This window comes from Sceloporus undulatus, chromosome 2 (genome assembly GCF_019175285.1).
Source record: "Sceloporus undulatus isolate JIND9_A2432 ecotype Alabama chromosome 2, SceUnd_v1.1, whole genome shotgun sequence".
Taxonomy (NCBI): Eukaryota; Metazoa; Chordata; class Lepidosauria; order Squamata; family Phrynosomatidae; genus Sceloporus; species Sceloporus undulatus.
Genome location: NC_056523.1, coordinates 58,126,573 through 58,148,195, shown reverse-complemented (window position 1 = coordinate 58,148,195; position 21,623 = coordinate 58,126,573). Strand labels below are relative to the sequence as shown.

Genomic DNA, 21,623 nt, shown 5'->3' with positions numbered 1-21,623 from the left:
CTGCTCTTTTCAATTCTAGGATCTCTGCCTATATAAGTCACTTATCATACAGAAATTATGCATATTCACTCATTAGTAAACTGTAACATATTGCAATTTGATTTATATAGGAAAAGGCTGATCTGTACAGAAAAGTGCACCATATGAATGGATTACTATAATAAAAAGAAATTATATTCTTGCAGAGATTCATGAAAAGCATAACCAAGTTATCCTTTGTGTACTGGGAATGAACCTAAACTTACCTTTATTATTTTAAATATAATAATATCTCCAGTTGCTTTACCTTCCAGAGGATTAGCTTGCAACAAATCAGCATACCTAGAAAGATATACACCTGCAAATGCACAGAGAACAAACATCAACAGTAGAATGGACATGTAAGAATATTTTCTAATGATGTACAAGAAATACTAGAAGCAATAGTGGTAAAAATAAAATCTGAGCCATTGTGTCCCACAAACTTTCCAGAAGGTCTGGAAGTGCCTCAGAATTATTTTTTAAGGGCATTACTAGGATTTCCTAGGGACATTCTAACTGCTATGATTCGTCTCAAAACCTCTGTTCCAACTTTAGAAAGCCAAACAGCTAAAAGGATCTTATGTTATTGGTTTAAGATCCAAGAGATGCCAACCTCTAGATTACCAAAAAATGCCTTTAGGAACCTAATAATGGATTACCTGTAAATAATTGGGTTGATGGGGCAGCCCAATTTATTACTAAGTATGGGCTTTCAATGAGTGAACTGGCAGGGTTAGATTATCCTGCAAGGAAGGTAAAAATAAATAATACAATATCAGAAGTTATTACCCTTGCAGATTTACATACTGTCCATGAATCTCCATGTGCCCCTTTATATTATAGCCTCAGACAATTTTGTGATCATCTGGATTATTTTGACAATCTTAGGCCTGTTACAGACTGCCAAAATAAAGCTGCTTCGGGTCTCTTTGGAGGTATGCTGTTTAAATGATGCATGCATCCTAAGAATCCGGAAGCTGCACCAAAGCTGCACTCCAGTGCTTAGGAATGGAGTGTGGCTTTGGCATGACCTCCGGACTCTTAGGACCCATGCATCATTTAAACAGCATACCTCCAAAGAGACCCGAAGCAGCTTTATTTTGGCAGTCTGTAACAGGCCATACTTTTGCCCAGTTGCGTAGAGCTTTCACAGAACTGAGGCTTAACATGTTTGATTCAGCTGAAAAGATGGAAGGCTTAAAAAGGTTCCGAAAAACGAACGGAGATGTATTGTTGGCTGCCCATATCCAGAGGATTTAGTACATTATTTATCCTGTTGCCCTTTGTATAAAGATCCTAGGGAGCGTTTTATTTTACCCTTAACTACTAATAAAATCTTTTCAAACTCTCAAGAAAAAGTACTTTACCTCCTCATGGACACAGATAAATGTGACCTAGCACGTAGCACTGTTTGCTCTTGCTGCTAAAAAGACTAGAAAGAAATACATAGCAGAGATTGCTGTTCCCTGTAATGGGGATAACTTGATCCAAAAGGATCCAACTGTGAATTTTAACATATTCATGTTATGTAAGCTGTCCACAATTGTTAATGTTAAACTTTTGTTATCTGATACAATTTGTTGTATTTTGTTTTTACGGAATTTTTATGTGTATTGTTTTATTATCTTCATTTTGCAATGGCCATTGGCCAAAAAGCAATAAAGTATGTATGTATGTATGCGTAGAACTTAGTGCAACAAAGTAAAACACTAACAAGCGAATGTACCAACTGAACAAGTGAAACACTGTTAAACTGTTTTTTAAATAAAGTTTTATTGTTAATTATGTATAAGTTTGTCTGGGTCTAAAATAAGTAACCATGCTACTAGGTACCATCTGAAAGTAAATTCTAAAAGGAGAAAATAAGCCATTTTGGTGGTTCTTGTCACATAATTTGGTGGCAGTGGGAGGATGACAAAACCTATGGGGCTACTACAATAGGAAAATAGACTAGTGGGACTCATTGTGACATGTATTTTTGACTTCTGTACTGTGTTTTCATGTTTCAGGATGGTTAACTTCTGTACTGTGTTTTCATGTTTCAGGACGGTTCTGTTCCTTGAAACTGCTTCTAGACCATTGTTGCCTTGTATGGGTGGGAGGCATGATGCTCATGTTTCATGCTTTGGATTTTACTTAATGCTCACTAAATTTTTCACTTTTTGCAATGACACTCCCATCTCCTTGTTGTGTGTAGCATAGTAGTTTCCCATCTTTGTGAGGCACAGAGACAACAAAGAAGGAAGTCAGGTCACACACCTGTAACCATAGCTCTTTGAGTTCTGTGTACTCACACAATCCCATCTGTCCTTCCCTTATCGTGACTTGCTGGTCCTATGAATTGCTGCATTGGCATCCATGGAACTGGAGGCTTCGGTAGGAAGCCCCTTATCTAAGGTACCTGGGGATGGGTAGGGCTACTTCTACTAGATTCTAGTAGGTTCTGAACAGTCCACTGTGCAGGTGCAGGATAACCCATTTGTGTTAAGTGCACAGATGACCACTTGAAGAGCTACAGTTACAGGTATGCACCCTGTTATTGTTATTATTTATTTATTTATATAGCGCTGTAGATTTGCACATTTCACTTTCCTGTCCATTTCACTTTGCTTAAGAACAGAAAGAAGTGATAATCCTGCACATGTGGTACGATTGTCCAAGCGTATTTGCAGGGGGGTGGACTGGATGACCCTTGCGGTCTCTTCCAACTCTACGATTCTATGATTTTGGCATTCAGTAGTTAACTTAGTTTCAGAAATCACTGATCAAAAAATTGTCCCTTTCCAGAACTTTTACTGCTTTCAATGTTTATTAATGAAAACAAGACTTTACACAATAAAGATATTATTGCATTTTTGCTGGCATTGGCCAGGACTGAAACTGCCAGGGGTTGGAAAACTGGAAAGGTCAATATGACTGATTGGTGGTCTCGATTTTGGAATTTTTGGTTTATGGAAAAGCTCACTGATCAATCTAAAAGGTTGCTGGGGTGGAATCTTCCTCTGCCTTTTGGGGAACGATGGCCCCCACTTATATCTTATCTCAACAATATTGGAGCAGAAGTGAGTATTCCTTTGTAATATTTATTCCCTTTCGATGACTGAACTGGTGCAAAGAAGGTATCTCTGTGTTCTGAGTCCATCCCTGTTTTTATGTAATGTTGCCCTTTTACATCCCATGTGACCCTGAATCTTTGAAGTTGGTTTTTAAAGATCTATATATTAGCATGTTTTTGTTTGTATTTGTTATTGTTTTCTGCCTTTTTTTGGTAAGAAATAAAATTTAATTAAAAAAAAGAGAACAGAAAGAACAAAACTCCTACTGATTAGAAATAATGAATAAAAACTCTTCCATAAGACCCCTAGAATTCTGTAAGCTGCAAATGTATTGATAATAAACTGGATAATTACCTCGAGAAGGGCTGCCAAGGACTGTTATTTTGGAATGACCCACTTGCAAACCATTTTCACATATGTTTTGCACCTACAATTAAAAATATAGTTTAATATCCACTGACAATAGACACAGATGACATTAGATACCACACAGCATTTAATTTCAACTAAATGTTGATCTTATAATGCATTGTATTTGCAGCAGTGGAATTTTAGTAATGGATTCACAGCACTTACAGTGGGGCAAAAAAGTATTTAGTCAGCCACCAATTGTACACGTTCTCCCACTTAAAAAAATTAGAGAGGGGCCTGTAATTGACATCATAGTAGACCTCAACTATGAGAGACAAAATGAGAAAACAAATCCAGGCAATCACTTTGTCTTGATTTGGAAAGAATTTATTTGCAAATTATGGTGGAAAATAAGTATTTGGTCACTGTCAAACAAGCAAGATTTCTGACTCTCACAGACCTGTAACTTCTTCTTTAAGAGGCTCCTTTGTCTCATTACCTGTATTAATGACACCCGTTTGAACCCTTTATCAGTATAAAAGACCCCTGTCCACAACCTCAAACAGTCACACTCCAAACTCCGTTATGGTGAAGACCAAAGAGCTGTTGAAGGACACCAGAAACAACATTGTAGACCTGCACCAGGCTGGGAAGACTGAATCTGCAATAGGCGAGCAGCTTGGTGTGAAGAAATCAACTGTGGGAGCAATAATTGAAAATGGAAGACATACAAGACCACTGATCAACGCCCTCGATCTGGGGCTCCACGCAAGATCTCACCCCATGGGGTCAAAATGATCACAAACATCCCAGAACCACACAGGGGACCTAGTGAATGACCTGCGGAAAGCTGGGACCAACATAACAAAGGCTACCATCAGTAACACACTGAGCCGCCAGGGACTCAGATACTGCAGTGCCAGACGTGTCCCCCTGCTTAAGCCAGAACATGTCCAGGGACATCTGAAGTTTGCTAGAGAGCATGTGGATGATCCAGAAGAGGATTGGGAGAATGTCATATGGTCAGATGAAACCAAAGTAGAACTGTTTGGTAGAAGCACAACTTGTCGTGTTTGGAGAAGAGAGAATGCCGAGATGCATCCAAAGAACACCATAGCTACTGTGAAGCACGGGGGTGGCAACATCATGCTTTGGGGCTGTTTCTCTGCAAAGGGACCAGGACAACTGATCCGTGTACAGGAAAGAATGAATGGGGCCATGTCTTGTGAGATTTTGAGTGCAAACTTCCTTCCATCAGCAAGGGCATTGAAGATGAAACGTGGGTAGGACTTTCAGCATGACAATGATCCCAAGCACACCGCCCGGGCAATGAAGGAGTGGCTTTGTAAGATGCGTTTCAAGGTCTTGGAGTGGCCTAGCCAGTCTCCAGATCTCAACCCCATAGAAAACCTTAGAAGAGAGTTGAAAGTCCGTGTTGTCCAGCAACAGCCCCAAAATATCACTACTCTAGAGGAGATCTGCATGGAGGAATGGGCCAACATACCAGCAACAGTGTGTGCCAACCTTGTGAAGACTTACAGGAAATGTTTGACCTCTGTCATGGCCAACATGGCCAACAAAGGATATACAGTATAAGAAAGTATTGAGATGAACTTTTGATATTGACCAAATACTTATTTTCCACCATAATGTGCAAATAAATTCTTTCCAAATCAAGACAAAGTAATTGTCTGGATTTGTTTTCTCATTTTGTCTCTCACAGTTGAGGTCTACCTATGATGTCAATTACAGGCCCCTCTCATCTTTTTAAGTGGGAGAACATGCACAATTGGCAGCTGGCTAAATACTTTTTTGCCCCACTGTAAGTAAAGGCATACAATATTTCCATCATCCCAAATGCTCAGGGAGCACAAATGTCAGGATATCTATGCTTACATTAAGAGTTTGCCTACTACCTCACTTTTGCTAGGATCAAGCAGAAGAACTGGACAGTACTTCACAGTCTCCCTCTGACTCTCTGCTGGAGTGGAAAGGCAGCCCTTTGTTTACTTTTCTCGGCATCTACCACATGCTTTTGGAGCATTTTCAATTACAACATTGGTTCCCAGCCCCTGGACCTCAACTCCCATAATTCTTTACCGTTGGCCAAGCTGGCTGATACTCTTGGAATCTGAAGTGCAAAACAGAGGACTAAAACTTGAGAACCACTGAATTAGTGGGAGAAGATGTAGGAACAGGAACATGTCTTTATTCTTGCTGAGGTCTTCATACCCAAGAAAGCTAGTAGACTCAAATGTAGAGGAAGTTGACATGCTTCAATCTTCCTTGCTCATATTTGAGCTATAGGAGGAAGGCAGAGATGGGTCTTCTTATGAGTCCACTAGCAGTGTACTCAGGCAAAACGAGAGAATATTTATTTTTATTATTTATTTATTTATTTGTTGCATTTATACCCTGCTCTTCAGAAATAATCTTAGAGCAGCATACAAATTGGTAATTAGATCATTCCCTGCCCCCAGGATTACAATTTAAAGGCACAACACACAAGGAAAAGGGATGGCAGTATAGAAGAGGATGATGTCTGGCAGAAACTGCCTTTTCTTCTCTCTCTCACCCTCCGAGGCCAGGGTGATGGCAGTTAGAATGGAGGGAGGGCTCTTCTTCTGAAGCAGTGCCTGCTTCTTCTTCTCTCCCTCTGAGACCATGGTGATGGCAGTTGGGAGGGCCCTTCTGTTTCTGGGCTAAGCATAGTGGAGCTGTACCTGCCTCTGCTTCTCTTCCTCTGAGGCCTCCCTGTTCTCTCTCCTCCCCCAAAGGGAAGCAACATTGATGGCAGCAGGGGAAGAACATGGAAGTGTGCAGACAGGGAATTCTACAATGGGCCCTTGTTACTTGTAATCACAATATTTGGTTTAGCCACCAGGATCTATGAGTCCCCTATGTTTGACTCTTTACACAGCAGACAATATTTAGCCTACTAAAAGAGCAAAAATGTATTCAAATTCAAAATTCAATTTTTGCATGCATTCTACATAGCTCAACTACACATAGCAGCACTTTCCCCTCAAAATTAGCACAGAAATTTTTTTAAAAAATTGTTTGGCAACTGGGACCTATCTGTTCAATTGAAAAAGCAGTGTAAGGCAGAACTGATCTAGTTGCTTAGAGTTTACTTCTAGAAGGAACATCAAAAAGCTGTTTTGTACAATTATGCTGAAATATTTAAAGGAAAATACAATTGATGTCTCTTTCAATAGTATGTTTTTGGCAAAACTATTTCCAACCTTTCCAAAAAGAAAATGCATACTAAGCACCTGATCATGTACTTCGTTTCCATAAAGAGATGTCATATGCTCAAGTTTTGCATACATTCTACATAGCTCAACTATACATAGCAGCACTTTTCTCCACAAAGAAGCAAGTCTTCAAAATAAATTCCCTGTATAATTCCAGCCCTTAAGGGTTAATCTCTCAACTATTGCTATGAATGGAAAACAAGCAGAGATGTGGATTCACTATACGGTTCAATCTAAGATCTAGATCACATCAGGGCTGAAGGGTGGAGTATAAATACCATAAATAAATAAATAAATAAATAAATAAAGGTTCGGGTTCGATTCAACCACAAGCATGTGAGCCAAAATGATTTCTTCTTCCCACATCCACAAACACACACAAACTTTGACTCTGTTAAAAAAAGGGCTGGAATTCAATTGATGCATTATGCCAGTGCAGATGCACCAGCATATTGACAGAGTATCACAGGCATAGCAAGTGTAAAGGAACAAAGACAAAATCATCAGCACTGTTGTGAGAAGGCCATTCATATCAAGCAGCCAAATCTCTCCATGTTCTCACCTCTGGGTACATCCTCAAAGCCCAAGGTCTTGAAAAAATCACAGATGCTGGTTATTGTCCAACCCAGGCTTCCCAGAACTTCTTGGTTTTGTGCACCCACCATGAAGCCACACGTCAGAAGAGTTATCAGAGCCAGTAGCCTTCCTCAACCAATGACAACTACCATATATACTCATCTATAAGTCAAAAAATTTATGCCAAAAAACTGACCCCACAATCCTGGGTCAACTTATGTAAGCATCAATACAGTAATACTGCTCAGAAAGAAGCGCCGCCCACTACCCCATTCTCCTTACCTCAGCAGCTACTGCTCAGCCAAGCTTTCCCAGGGAACGGGAAAGAGCCAGTTGCCTTTGCAAGATATGTATGTGTGTATACATGTGTTCCTGCTTTCCCAGGGAGACTGCATGTATATGTGTGTGTGTGGGAGGGAACTTTGTCATGTACATCTTTTGTCACATGACCCTAAGTAGTACCTTTGACTTATTCACCGGTCATATCAAAATACAAAATTTGGACCCTAAAACCTTCCCCTGACCTATACGAGGTTGACTTCTACACGAGGATATATGGTATGTCTTTCTTTGTTACCACATGGTCTGAGAAAAGGTGCAACTACCTTAATAATCGTAAAACCTTTATTAAAGAAGCCCTCCCTTGACCCCCTAATTCGAAACAATTATCGGCCTGTGTCACTGCTGCCATTTTTAGGGAAGGTGATCGAGAGGGCGGTTGCCTCCCAGCTGCAGAGGGTCTTGGAGGATACGGATTATCTAGATCCATTTCAAACCGGCTTCCGGGCAGGCTATGGGGTTGAGACTGCCATGGTCGCCTTAGTCGATGATCTCCGTCTGGGCATGGACAGGGGTAGCGTGTCCCTGTTAGTGCTCTTGGACATCTCCGTGGCCTTCGATACCATCGACCATGGTATCCTTCTGGATCGCCTGGGAGAGTTGGGTATCGGGGGGCACTGCTTTGCAGTGGTTCCGTTCCTACCTCTCGGGTAGATTCCAGATGGTGGAGCTGGGGGACTGTCGCTCCGATAAGAGGGCCCTTACATCTGGGGTCCCTCAGGGAGCGATTTTGTCCCCTATGCTATTTAACATTTACATGAAGCCGCTGGGAGAGATCATCCGGAGACACGGGGCGCGGTGTTATCAGTACGCTGATGACACCCAAATAGTCTTCTCTGTGTCTCCAACTGATGCAGTGACTAGGGATGGCATCTCTCCGCTCAATGCCTGTCTGGAGTCGGTAATGGGCTGGATGAGGGAAAACAGACTCAGCCTGAATCCAGAGAAAACGGAAGTACTTGTGATAGGTTCTCCTGGTCCTGGGAAGGAGGTTTGTCCACCAGTCCTGAACGGGGTCACGCTCCCCGTAAAGGACTCAGTTCGCAGTTTGGGGGTGCTCCTTGACTCGTCACTTCACCTGACTTCTCAGGTGGATGCAACAGTTAGGAGCACCTGTTATCAGCTTCGGCTGATACGCCAGCTGCGTCCCTACCTCGACCGGGGGGACCTTGAAACAGTGGTGCATGCACTGGTAACCTCTCGACTTGATTTCTGTAACACGCTCTACATGGGGCAACCCTTGTACCAAGCTCGGAAGCTGCAGTTGGTTCAAAATATGGCTGCTAGGCTGGTCACTGGTAGCTCCAGGGCCAGCCACATAACACCGATACTGAAAGACCTGCATTGGCTTCCAATCCGCTTCCGGGCCCAATACAAGGTGTTGGTCGTTACCTATAAAGCCCTAAATGGCTTGGGCCCAGAGTACTTGGAGGACCGCGTCTCCCCATACAATCCGCCCCGCACACTCAGGTCAGGGGGGAAAAATCTTTTGAGCGTTCCCAAGACAAAATATGTATCAACTGCGCAAAGGGCATTTTCTGTGGTAGCCCCGCAATCTTGGAACGCCCTCCCTGAAGAGCTCCGCTCAGCCCCCTCCCTGGAGTCGTTCAAGAAGAACCTGAAGACTCATTTATTCCGTCAAGCTTTCTCCCACATGTCCTGACTGTTTCCCCCATGAACTGTGTGTAGTATTGTTGTTCTGTATCGCATTGGATTTTTAACTCTTTAGTAATTCTGATTGATTCTATATGGATTTTAATAGTTATGCTGGTTTTAATCGGGGTGTTTTATTGGGATGTTTGTTTCTTTTAATCTGTATTGTATTATATTTGTAATGTTTGTAAACCGCCGTGATCGTAGGAACGGCGGTATAGAAATAAACTTTCAATCAATCAATCAATCAATCAATATAACATTAATAATTATTCCATAAAAATAAGAGTCTCACCAATTCACGGTCGACCTTCAGAAATGCATAAGTCTCAGCTAGCTCTTTTTCTGATCGGCCATCACGTTTCAACTCTCTTCGTTTCTCTATGAACTTTCAAGTAACAAAAGGTTTATTTTTAAACATATAAGGGTATACTCAGTGAATAAAATCATCTAATATATTACAACAATAAAATCTGTATCGTGATGATTTTTATTTCAGGGAACTGGGCCACTTCCAAATGATTTGTTTTTCTTATCCTAAGAGTTAATTATCATAATATCTGAACAGACTAAGATGGGATTGAGATTCATGATGTTGTATTCATGGAAGCCATTTTTCAACAAAAGGATCATGACTTATTAGTCACTTACTAGTTCCTTATATTATCTCACAATTTCTCTAAATATCATATATCCCATATTCTCTTCCACTAGACATCTAAAGGAAACATTTCTAGTTTTCCAACAACTAGTGATTTCAATTTCAGGAGTAGTAATGAGTCAAGCAACTACATTTCTATTTTGAGTCACCATGCATCTGAGGAAGTAGATTTAAGTGTATGAAAATTCAATCTACCAGCTTCTTTCTTTCACCTACTCTCAAAGGTGCTGCAAGATCCCTTTGCATATACATTTATGTTTCAAATGTCTATTTCCTTTTGAATAGATAAATAACAATAAGGTAATATTTTATATCTGGCCTAGTAATTAACACAATTTGTTTTAAAATATTAAACCACAATGACTTTATGTTGGAGCAATCTAACCGAATATGGATAGACATTTCAATGACCTCACACCCTCTCCAACATTTTGGTGATGCACTGTTCCCTAACCTTGTCAATCTAAGGGGGAAATATACCATTTATGGCAATTTAAAAAACATTTTAATTAAGGCAGACCAGGATTTAAAAAGGGGTAATGACCACATATTATTTCAATCTTTTTCTGAGATTGTTATTCCCAGATCTAATTCCCAGGCCATTTTAAAATAGTGAACTCTCAAACACACACACACACACACACTATTGTACATTACAATCTAAAGACTAGATATATTCCTTGCTTTTAAAAATGTGAGTTCTGCAGAAATAAAGGGAGCACTTATAAGAGGGCAATTTTGTGACCAGAATAAGTTATTAACGTGTTCATTGATTACATAAAGTATTTTCTCATTATATAATTCATTGCATTCTTTTTTAGCTATGTTAAAGACTCAAGGAGCTAACCAAAAACATCCCAAACAAGGACTGGAGTTGACTGCATTTTTCTCCACCCTTTCCAAATAGGCTGAATCCCAAGCTTGTACAAGTCTCCTGTTAAGAGATGTCTGTTACATTTTAAAGCCATTTTATATAAGATGATGGATGCAAACTATTTTATTTTAAAAGGTCTTTTAAAGTCTAAAAGGCAGGATAGAAATCAAGCCATGTCCTCTCATTTCCTGACATAACGATCCTCTGGACACTGGAGATCCTCTCAAACTGCAGTAGTTGTTAATCTGCAGGGGTGGGATTGCATCCAAATGGAATATGCCACACACAAGCAAGGTAGGCTCACAGTGATCCCTCAGTTCAATTTGGGGCATCTCCCCATGCTACAGCCTATAACATTCAAGAAGATCCCCTGTTGAGGCTTTTCATGGGAGAGAGGGTACTTTGTTTCAGCCCATAAAATATGAGGCTTTTGAGGGAAGATGAAAGAGGAAAGGACTTCTCTTGAGCACTCAGCTTAAATTTTGTACCCACTCTAATGAGGGCAATGTAAAGAATGATTACTTGCAATTGTACAAATGAATAACGGAATAAATGTCAACCAACCAAGCACTCCTCTTTGGCCTTTCTGACAATCCTAAGCATTATCCGCATGTTTTCAAAACATCAAGACTAAACTTGTCATAACTAGAGTTTGTGTCCTTTTAGTTCCTACATTGAGAATAGGACATGGAATATTGTATCTTACAAAGTTTAATTTTGTTACAACTTTTGACAAATGCAAAATTTATTTACACATACATAAAAACAAATACAAAAGATCAAGAGAAAGAGTACTATTCCTAGTTTTCTGTGGGTTTTCTGGGCTATGTGGCCACATTCTGGGATAATTTACTCCTGACGTTTTGCCTGCATCAGTGGCTGGCATCTTCAGAGGGTGGGGGCATGTTAGTATATGGACTTGTGTGGCCCTTGATTGGGGGAAGTGTTTTACATGTTAATTTGTCTGTTGGTTTGTTGAATAGCAATGTCTCAGGGTGGGAGGATATGCAGGAGGATATGTGTCTATTTAATTAACAATCCATTCTCTGCATAGAAACCCCTTGATGCTGGGTGGTATTCATTTGCATATACTGAATCTTCATTTTGGGGTTCAAGATTGGTAAACAAACTTTGTTTACTTTCAGCATATCTTCTTTCTTGTTGAAGTTGTCCAGGTGTTTGTGAACTTCAATGGCCTCCCTGTGCATTCTGACCTGGTAGTTGCTGGCATGGTCTAAAATTTCAGTGTTTTCAAATAGCATTCTATGCCCATGTTGGTTTATGACATGTTCTACTGCTGGCCAGCTCAGCCTACAGTGTCTCTCGTGTTCTTTGACTGCATTTAGTGGTCCCTATGTAGACCTGCCCACATCTGCACAGTATGTGGTAAACTCCTGCGGCCATGAGAGGGGTCTCTCTTGACCTTCACTGAGCACAGCATTTGATAGATTTTCTTGGTCAGTCTGGTCTGTAGATCATTTGAAGGTTGTGTTTCCTCATCAGTTTCCCTAGTCTTTCCATTACGCCTTTGATATATGGTTTTAAAAAAACCTTCCCTTTCGGTGGTTGTTTGGCTTCACTCTTGTGGATTTTTTCTGAGTATGGCAGCTCTTCTGATATCTGACTGGAGTAACCATTAGCCTGCAGAGCCCAGTTAAGATGCTTCAATTCATCTTTCAGGAAGTGGGGTTGACAGATCCTTTTTGCCCAGTCTACCAGTGTTTTTACTGTGCTTTTCTTGTCCCAGGTGATGGTTAGAGTTCTTGTGTACGTATCTGTACGTGTGTATAGGTTTTCTGTTTACCGTGTGGTCTAATTGTTGGTTCAGTTTGCAGATGACCAGGACATCCAAGAATGGTAATCTTCTCGCATATCCTCCCACCCTGAGGGCTTGCCATTCAACAACAGACCAACACACAGATTAACATGTAAATTACTTATTCCCAACCAAGAGTCACACAAGTATATATACCCCACATACTTCCATGCCAGCATTCTCTGCCACAAATGCAAGCGAAACATCAGGAATTAATTCTTCCAAAACACAACCACATAACCCGGAAAAACCACAGAAAACTATGGTGGTGAAAGCCTTCGATTTCACAGAGTACAGTGGTGCCTCGGGTTACGAAATTAATTCGTTCCGTGGCCGCTTTCGTAACCCGAAAGGCTTCGTAAGCCGAAAAACCCATAGGCGCTAATGGGGAAAAGCCGCGATTTCGTGTGAAATAGCGCCGAAAAGCACCAAAAAATTTTTCGTAACCCGAAAAAACATTCGTAACCCGGAACAATTATTTCCTATGGGATTTTTTCGTATCCCGGAAATTTCGTAACCTGGGTATTTCGTATCCCGAGGAACCACTGTACTATTCCTCTTTTGAAGACTTCCATTTCTTCAGTGTCAAGCATGCTTCAACACATACAGTAAAGAAAATAAGGCAGTGATACAGTAACAACTGGATTAACCATTGAAGATATTTTTCATGTTCTTGAACATCACATGGCCAATTTGATTGAATCAACGGGCACTTGCAAATTAAACAATCAGTGCATTTTCAATTAATAAATTTCTACACAATCTTATAGGCATCAAGTGGATAGAATATAACTAAGGGCCAAAAGAGACTCAGAAAGCAGGGTGGGGTCACGGCCCCAATCCGGCCAGCTTCCACCTCCAAAAAACTCGGCTCTGATATGGGGCAGAAAAAAAGCTGCCCCTTTGCTGCTGGAGCCAACTTTTTGGCAGGGCTGGGGGGGTGGTGTCATGTCTAAATACCACACGTTCAAGTTGGCCAGAAGCCAGCTTTACCGGGCTGTCTGTTTCGGCCCTAAGGCAAGGAAATATAGGTTGAGTATCTCTTATCCAAAATGTTTGAGACCAGAAGTGCTCCATATTTTGAAATACCAATATTTCCATATACAGTGGTACCCCGGGATACGAATTACCCAGCTTACGAATTTTTCGGGATACGAAAAAATCCCATAGGGATTTATTGTTTCGGCTTACGAAGGTTTTTTCGGGTTACGAAAAAACCTCGGCGCTATTTCGCCACCGGAGGGCAGCAGAGAGCTATTTTTTTCCATTAGCGCCTATGGCAATTCAGGTTACGAAGGTTTTTCGGGTTACGAAATTAGCCGCGGAACGAATTAATTTCGTAACCCGAGGTACCACTGTACATAATGAAGCATGATGATGTTAAAGACTGAAACGGCAGAAGGTGTGGATTATTTCCATTTCACATTCTCACATATCTCTCCAGCCTACAATACATGAACAGACTAAACTACTTGTGTTGTAAATCAGAAAGCTTTAGATTTTGCAGTACTTTGTATGTTGGAATTCTGGATAAAGGATACTCAACTTTTACTGGTTTTATGCATTTAGATATTTTATTTTAATATTTTATTGTTGTACATAAATAATGTTACTCACTTCTTTTTCAAAAAGTTCATTATGAATCAAACTAGCTTGTTTGTAGATGAAATTGTCCTTTGAATGGATTTCCAAATATGACGAATGCAAAATGTTCACAACATCTTCAAATTCACGAGATTCTTTTGCTAGCGGCTGGAAAAGAGCTGCAGAGAAAGAAAATGATCATTTCTTCAACATTCAAGAGTATGCTGCTTGTACTGTTAAATGACCACATTTTACACATAATGAATTGCTGGATTATTCTGGTTCATCATGAACAGGAAGTGCAGGGATACTTTCCTCCTTCATATCCCTTTCTGTGCAAATATGTAAAACAAATTAAAAATGGAAATGTGTGTTGTCCAAACTGGAGCTCATGATCTGCTTCTCCTAACTGGTGACACAGAAACTGGTTAGCTTTCTATATCATTATGAGTGGGGTTTATTCTTTTGTTTGTGAATCCTGACTTATTTGCGACCAACACACTAGGAACCAGGTTCTAATGTCATACAGAGAGCTTCCCATTTCTGGCTTGTCTACCCATTCATTCAAACTAGAGTTGAACAAATGGCATACACAAGCTTGTTGGTAGTTTACAGTAAGCACAATAAACCAGCAATTCTGGTTTATCACTATGTGAACACACTCCCAGAATTAATAATGGACAAGATTTACAGTTGGCCCTTTGTTTTCCGGGGATCTGTTCCCCCCCCTTGCAAAAATGGAGGGTCACACTTATTCAAGCCCCATAGAATTGAATGGGGCACGCCCGCATGCGCACCAATGTAAATAATAGAGGTCGTCCCTCCACGCACATTCAAGGACGCGGATCTCAGATCCACGAGTTAGAAAGAGGCGACTATAAACAGTTGAAGTAAAAAAATATTGAAAATCACTTGGTGACAGTAATCTATTGTTATAACAAACTTTAAAGCCCACAAAATCCAAAGTAGTGCCATAGGTATGCTTCTCCCAAAAACAAAATCATGAATAAAATGGCAGTTGAAAAAAAATTTCCTCTGTCCTCAGATGAGTATCAGTTTGCTTTAACAAGTTTGATTTACATTTGGTAAGCAAATTCAAGTCTGGGATGGAGCAGACCAGCATAAAAAGCTGGCTTCCAGCCTGCTTGAAGGCACTGTGTGCAGATGACACATGCCCCCAAGATGCCCGGAAGCCAGCTTCAAGCTGCCCGCCTGGTTACACAGGGGCCAGCTTCCGGGTGCTCTGGTAGTGCAGCGTTCATATGCTGCATGCTGCCGGAGCACGTTAAAGCTGGCTTTCTGCCATGGTGGAGTGGAAAAGCTGGCCTTTTTCCAGCAAAAAAGAAGCGGCTGTTTGCTGCTCTTTTTTCGGGCAGCAAAAAAATGGACTGGGGCCATGGAACGGAGCAAAAAGTGAGGGGCAACTGAAAAAATAAATCATCCAACAAGAAAACTCTAGGAAATATCTGTCAAATACCCTGTCAATATTTTGGGAAAGGTATCTCTGGGCAACTAATTTGAACATCTCCTATCCAACTTTTTAGCTTTTGGAAATCCAAACTACTAGCACCTTCCCAAAGAGTTGAATGTAATTTGCATTAGGTTTTCAAGTGGCATGGTTAAACAAGTATTAAGGAAAGATTTTGGAAAAAAATTTACTGTTTTCAGTCTGCACATGAGGTCTTTGTTTTTTAAAGCTGGTATCTGTTCCAAATGAGTATTCTACAGAGGAATACTACATATTTAAATAAACCGTTTTATCAGTCCAACCCTGGGCTAAACAATAAACAGATCCTTCACTGGATCTCAAATTCCATACAGTAAACATAATGGCCATCGTCCAGCAAAGAATAAGTATGCTTACCACAGTGAAATCAGTAAGCATGAGCAGCTTGCTCTTAATTATACTTTTGACCTCAAAATTCCTCTCGACTTATACATGAGGCTGACTTATTGTTAAGCACATAGAGCAATTAGGAAAAACTGTCTTTAATGTTCAGCATATACTGTAAAAGGTCAAATATCTAGGCATTCTGATCACAAGCAAGAACTCTGAATTATTATTTGCTAATAGCTGTAAAAAACATGGGGATCAATAGAGGAATAACTCAAAAAATGGAAGGATTTGAAACTATCCTTAGCCTTAAGGAGCCCTGGTGTGTGAGTGGTGCAGCCACAATGTTGTGGCTTTGATCCCAGAGGGCTCCAAGGATGACTCAACCTTCCATCCTTTCCTAGGTCAGTAAAATGAGTATCCAGCTTGTTGGGGGCAATTGGTTTACAGATTACAAGGATAAAACTAAAATACCTGAAGAATACGAAAAAAAGAGGGGACCTAGCCTTCACAAATCTCAAACTGTATTATGATACTTGTTATTTAATATGGATAAAAGCTCGGGTATTATTGAAAAATAAAAAATATTAAAATTATAGGGTGCAGATTTGAGATTTGGCTGGCATGCCTATCTTTGTGTTTTATAACAAAGAAAAAGTAAACTGTCATTTTAACAATCACTACATAAGAAACTCTGGCCCAAAGCCACCAGGCCAAAAGGAGCGGCTTCCAAAAAAAGGCAACTGATGCAACTGGCCTCTATACAGACCAATGAAAGAAAGATATAAAATGGACAATAAGCAAGGTGGAGTAGGGGAAATTGACTCAAGAGACAGAAGAATACTATTATCAAATAAAATGTTATACTGTCCAAAATATATAAATGTCTTTTCAAAATGTTCACAGAAGAGGAAATTGTAAAAGAAAGTATGACAAAATGATCATAAAACTTTGGGTTAATTGAGTTAAGTAAATGGGAATTAACTTGGGAAAGGAGATTAAGATAGACTTTGTCCCAAGACCTACAAGAAAATTGCTACAAGATATACTTTAGATTGTATTTAACACCTGAAAAATTATGCAAGATCTATAGAAATTGTAGTAATAAATGCTGGAAATGTTCTAAAGAAAAAGGATAGCTTTCTCACATTTGTTGGACATACGTAAAAGCGAAGAAGTATTGGGCACAAGTACATCAAATAACAAATGTAATTTTATAAGAAAACGTAAAAAGGAAACTTTTTTGTTTAACATGATGAAAAACTTGGGGGGGGGAAATTGGGGGGGTTAGTTTATATGTTATCTGCCGCTAGACTACTTACATGCTCAAATGTGGAAGCAAGAAAAAAATCCATCAACACAGAATTGCTTAGTGAAGTTATTCAACATGCTAGAAATGGATAAATTGACCAGAAGTTTACAAAACAACTACTAAAAAAATACTACTTTGAAAACTGGAAAAACATTCTCGACTATCAAACTCAAAAATGGGAAAAATAGTGACCTGGACTAAAACAACGTAGAAAAGGTGTATATGTGTATGTATACACGAAATCTTAAATGTAGATTCATATGTGGCTTAAAGTTCAATTATAAAATGTTTTGGTACGAGAACCTTAAAGAAAGTAGGAAAGAAGACTGTGAGATAGCCTTTTATAGAAAGATTGGAAATGATAAAATACCAAAAAACTGTAGACAAGGAAGTAATTAATTATGTTTTGAATGAATTAATTATTGTATTGTTACATTGTTTTGATTTATGTGTAAAATGAATCTGTTGCATAACTGTTTTTTTTAAACAAGGGACTGAACCTGGACCTTTTTGTACACAAAAGTATGTGCTGTACATTATGATGCATCCTACAAAAACTGGACAGTATGCCATGTTCAAGCCATGATATTCTCTATAGAAAAACAGCATTTTCAAGTTCATATTCCAAAAACAAAATAGACCTCCGGACACTTGTTGCAACATCTTATAGAAGAACCATTATTGTACATACTGGTGGAAGTGTATTATTTAGCTGATTCCTTAAAAATGGAAAGCACAGAATGAAAAGAATTAAAGGGGAAGAGGATATCTCAACCAGAGGTTTGATCCAGAAACCTGATAATACTTGAGGGAACACCTCTAAAAGAAAATGAAACTATGCTATCCTGTTTGATGAAGAGTAAATGATCGTGTTAAATAATCTCAAGTGTCTTGACTTTCTACCAATGACATGCTCACATTTCATTTAAGAGCTATTGTCTAGTTCAGTGGTTAGTACCCCCCAAGAGATGTTTTAGACTTCCAAGTCCATGACCTCTTGTCATGATGGCCAGATGGTTGAAATACTGAACACCTGGAGGACCAAAGGTTGAGAATGCTTGCTGTATTCATCTTTCTGAAACAAACTGCAAAGTTTCCCTGTTAGTCATGTTTTGAAAGTAATTATCTCCAAGGAGTTATGACTTGCTGCAAATAATCAGTGGATAAACTTCTTTTTGAGTCATAGGTGTTAAACGCATGAGCCAAATAAAGTGGTTTCCAGCCACTCTGGAGGTGTGGCATTTAGATGACACATGGCCCCAAAGCATCCAGAAGCCAGGTTGAGGTCGCACTCCGGTGCAAAGGACCGGATTAAAAAGGAGTTGATTTGAATTGACTCCTGTCTAGCACAGCTTGGAACTGCAGGGGGCAGCCATGCAACCACCGTGATCCCAGCCCCATTGTGGCCAGAGGCTGCTCTTTAACGGCCGTCTGCTTCACCCCACACTCTCCACTAGTCTCTGGTTCCCATATCATGTTCCATATATTATTTACTAGAATTTAGTGCTATGTAGGGTAGCAATAAGGTATGGGAAGATGCCCACCATTTAACTAAAGCTTTCCATCTAGTGTTCTGATTAAATTAATTTTTAAATCCTTTCCTAAGCATATCTACAAACCTTAAGTTCATAGTGTCCTTTCATAGAGAAGAGGAACTAGCATTAGAAGAAATGTTCAGCTTGAGTGCTCTAATGACATCCAAGATAGTTCTAATTCTGAAGCTAAATAGATCAGTATCTGATCAATACCTGGATAATATGACACAAAAAAGCCATCTCTGAGCTTTTCAGAGAAAAGTCGAGCTACAAGCGTAAGCAAAAAAGCTGGTTATTAATACATAACCTGACGCAGACACGGTATAATTCTTGTACTGCATAAACAAAAAACCATGAAAGCTTTCCTCAGGCGTTTCTGTAAGAGGTTATTTTGCTTTCAAGGTGTTATATTTTCATAAGCAGTATCTATGCTTACATTAGCATACTCTTTTTTGACCTTGTACCATTTTGCAATGGCGTCTTTACTGAATAATGGTATCTCTTCAAACAATGTGGTTACTTCTAAAAGGGACACAGACCGAGTCCCCCTTGACAGACACCCCGAAATCTGAAATGTTTCAAAGTCCAAAATTGTGTGCTTCCTCATGGTTCAGTGCACACAAAATTAATCAAAAATAATTATCTTCTGGCAATGTATATTAAAGAATATATGAAACAGAAATTAATTCCATGTTAGACTTGGGTCCCATCTATCTCTAAGGTATCTTATGCAGATGCAAAAAAACCCAACAACACTGAGCTGGCAGAGGTGAGAATGGGTTGAGACGATTACGCATTACAGCACATGGCAACTGGCCATCAAGGCCTGAAGGATATAGTTGGCCTACAAATAGATAACATGAAACGATCAAGAGACTTCTTGGTATTTTTAAATGTTAACTTTAGCATGATGGGGGGAAAACGTCGGAAAGAGCAACAAATTCTGAGGTAAGCACACTTACTCAACCAGAAACTAACCCATGTGCTTCAACCAATAATGTATATTACTTGTATCTTCAGGAAACTACTGGAATGACTGTATCGCTGTAAATGGTATAGAGAACAAACAGGCAATGAATAGCTTCTCCCATGTAGCTGAGTACCAGCTTTTATAACTGATCTGATTAGAAGTCATGAAGTTTACTATATTCCTGAGGTTAGTAAGAACACAAAATAGATTTAACACTTTGTTTACCTCCATTTGATAATTCTCTTCTGTACAAATGGTTTTGGACAAACCATGTGCTCAAACTCTGCCTGACCTACTACTATTTTACGCACCAGAACGTAACGACGAAAGATCCTCATCCTATTAGATCAGTCGATTGATCTTTTTGAGACCCAGTGTGGCAGAGTGGCTTGAGCATTGGACAAGGACTCTGGAGACCAGGGCTCAAGCCCAGCTTGGCCAAGAAACCCACCGGCTGGCCTTGGGCCTCAGGGGAAGGCAATGGCACAGATGATGGCAAAACGTCAGGAATAAACTCTTCTAGAACATGGCCAGAGAGCCCAAAAACCCACAAAAACTTGCCACAATGGGTCAGTCTTAGAGCTGCCATAAGTCAGAAATGACTTGAAGGCACACAAAGATATATCAGCTCCAGCAACGTACCTAGGCTCCCTCCCTACAGAACAAGGCAAGCGTTGCTTTAATGTTAAGCTAAGAGTAATGAAAACTGGGGGGCCATCACAAGGCAGGACTCCTGGGAACGGCTGCCCCAACCTCCCTCTTCCGATGTCAAAGAGCCAGGAGGGCCCTTCCGAGGGGAAAAAGGGCCCTGGAGAACTACTCCTAAGAGAAAGGCCAGCCAAAGGCAAAGGTTCTCAGCCTCTGGGCCTCCAGATGTCTTGGGACTTCAGTTCCCAGAAGCCCCCGTCGGAAGGCTCACTGCTCAGGAATCCTGGGAGTTGAAGTCTCAAAAGAGCTAAGGGACCAAAGGCTGAGGAGCCCTGCCTTAGCAGCACATGGCCCAGGCAGAAGGAAGAAGCACTGCTGAGGCCAGAAAGGGAGAAGCCAGCCACCGAAGGGACTGACGGCAGGCAGGCAGGCAGGGAGGGAGGGAGGGAGGGCCAGCGGGCCCTTCCCTTCTTTCACGGGGAAGGAGGCGCAAGAAGGGAAGAACCCTTCCAAGAGAAGGGAAGCGTTGGAAGAGCCCTGCGGCGGGGAAAGGGGCCCGTGGCTGGCTTTCGTTTCGCTCCCAGCTGCGGGCGGGGAGGCGCCATCTTCTCCGTTTCCTGGGGCTCTTTTCTGTCTCTGAGGAGGAGGCGGCGGCGGCCATTTCGCGGCGTTTGGTGGTTCCTCTTCCTCTCCCTACAAAGAAGGCAAAAGGGGGGAGAAGCGCCGCCTTTCCCAGCCGAGCACCGGGGCTCCTCCGTCTCTCTCTCTCTCTCGGCCTTTTGCATGCAGTGAGAAGGCGAAAAAGGAGGAAGAAAGGGGAAGGAAGGAGGAAGCACCTTTCTTTTCTCGGCTCTTCCTGGGGATCTGAAAGTTTTTCTTCAGAGGGAGGTCTCTGGGGACCGAGGAAGAGGAAGAGGGGGAGACGGAGGCGCCCTTGCGGGGACCGTTGCGCGGGGAGCCCCGGTCCCCTTCTTCTTCTTCCTCCTCCCCATCATCCTCCTCCTCCTCCTCGCAGCGGTCGCCATTTTGTGCGAAGTCGTCTTCTTCCTCAGAGGCTCGCCGAGGAGCCGCCGCCGCCGCCGCCTCTGGCGCCTTCTCCGTGGCCGCGATGGAGTCCGCCATTCTTCCAAAGGACC

General features: G+C 41.0%; 1 protein-coding gene across 6 annotated transcripts in view; it reads right to left on the bottom strand.

Annotated features, from left to right (window-relative positions):
- Positions 1-21,617, bottom strand: part of TASOR (transcription activation suppressor) — a 92,108-nt gene extending 70,491 nt beyond the window's left edge. For all 6 annotated transcript variants that reach the window (XR_006102116.1, XM_042451232.1, XM_042451233.1 and 3 more), the window contains exons 1-5: positions 21,324-21,617; positions 14,222-14,367; positions 9,549-9,641; positions 3,432-3,504; positions 246-337 (exon numbers count right to left, since the gene is read on the bottom strand). Coding sequence is in view for 5 of the 6 variants with exons in the window: in XM_042451232.1 (XP_042307166.1) it covers positions 246-337; positions 3,432-3,504; positions 9,549-9,641; positions 14,222-14,367; positions 21,324-21,609 (690 nt within the window). In the remaining variant the exon portion in view is untranslated. The remainder of the gene's footprint in view (positions 1-245; positions 338-3,431; positions 3,505-9,548; positions 9,642-14,221; positions 14,368-21,323) is intronic.
- Between the last annotated feature and the right edge of the window lie 6 nt (positions 21,618-21,623).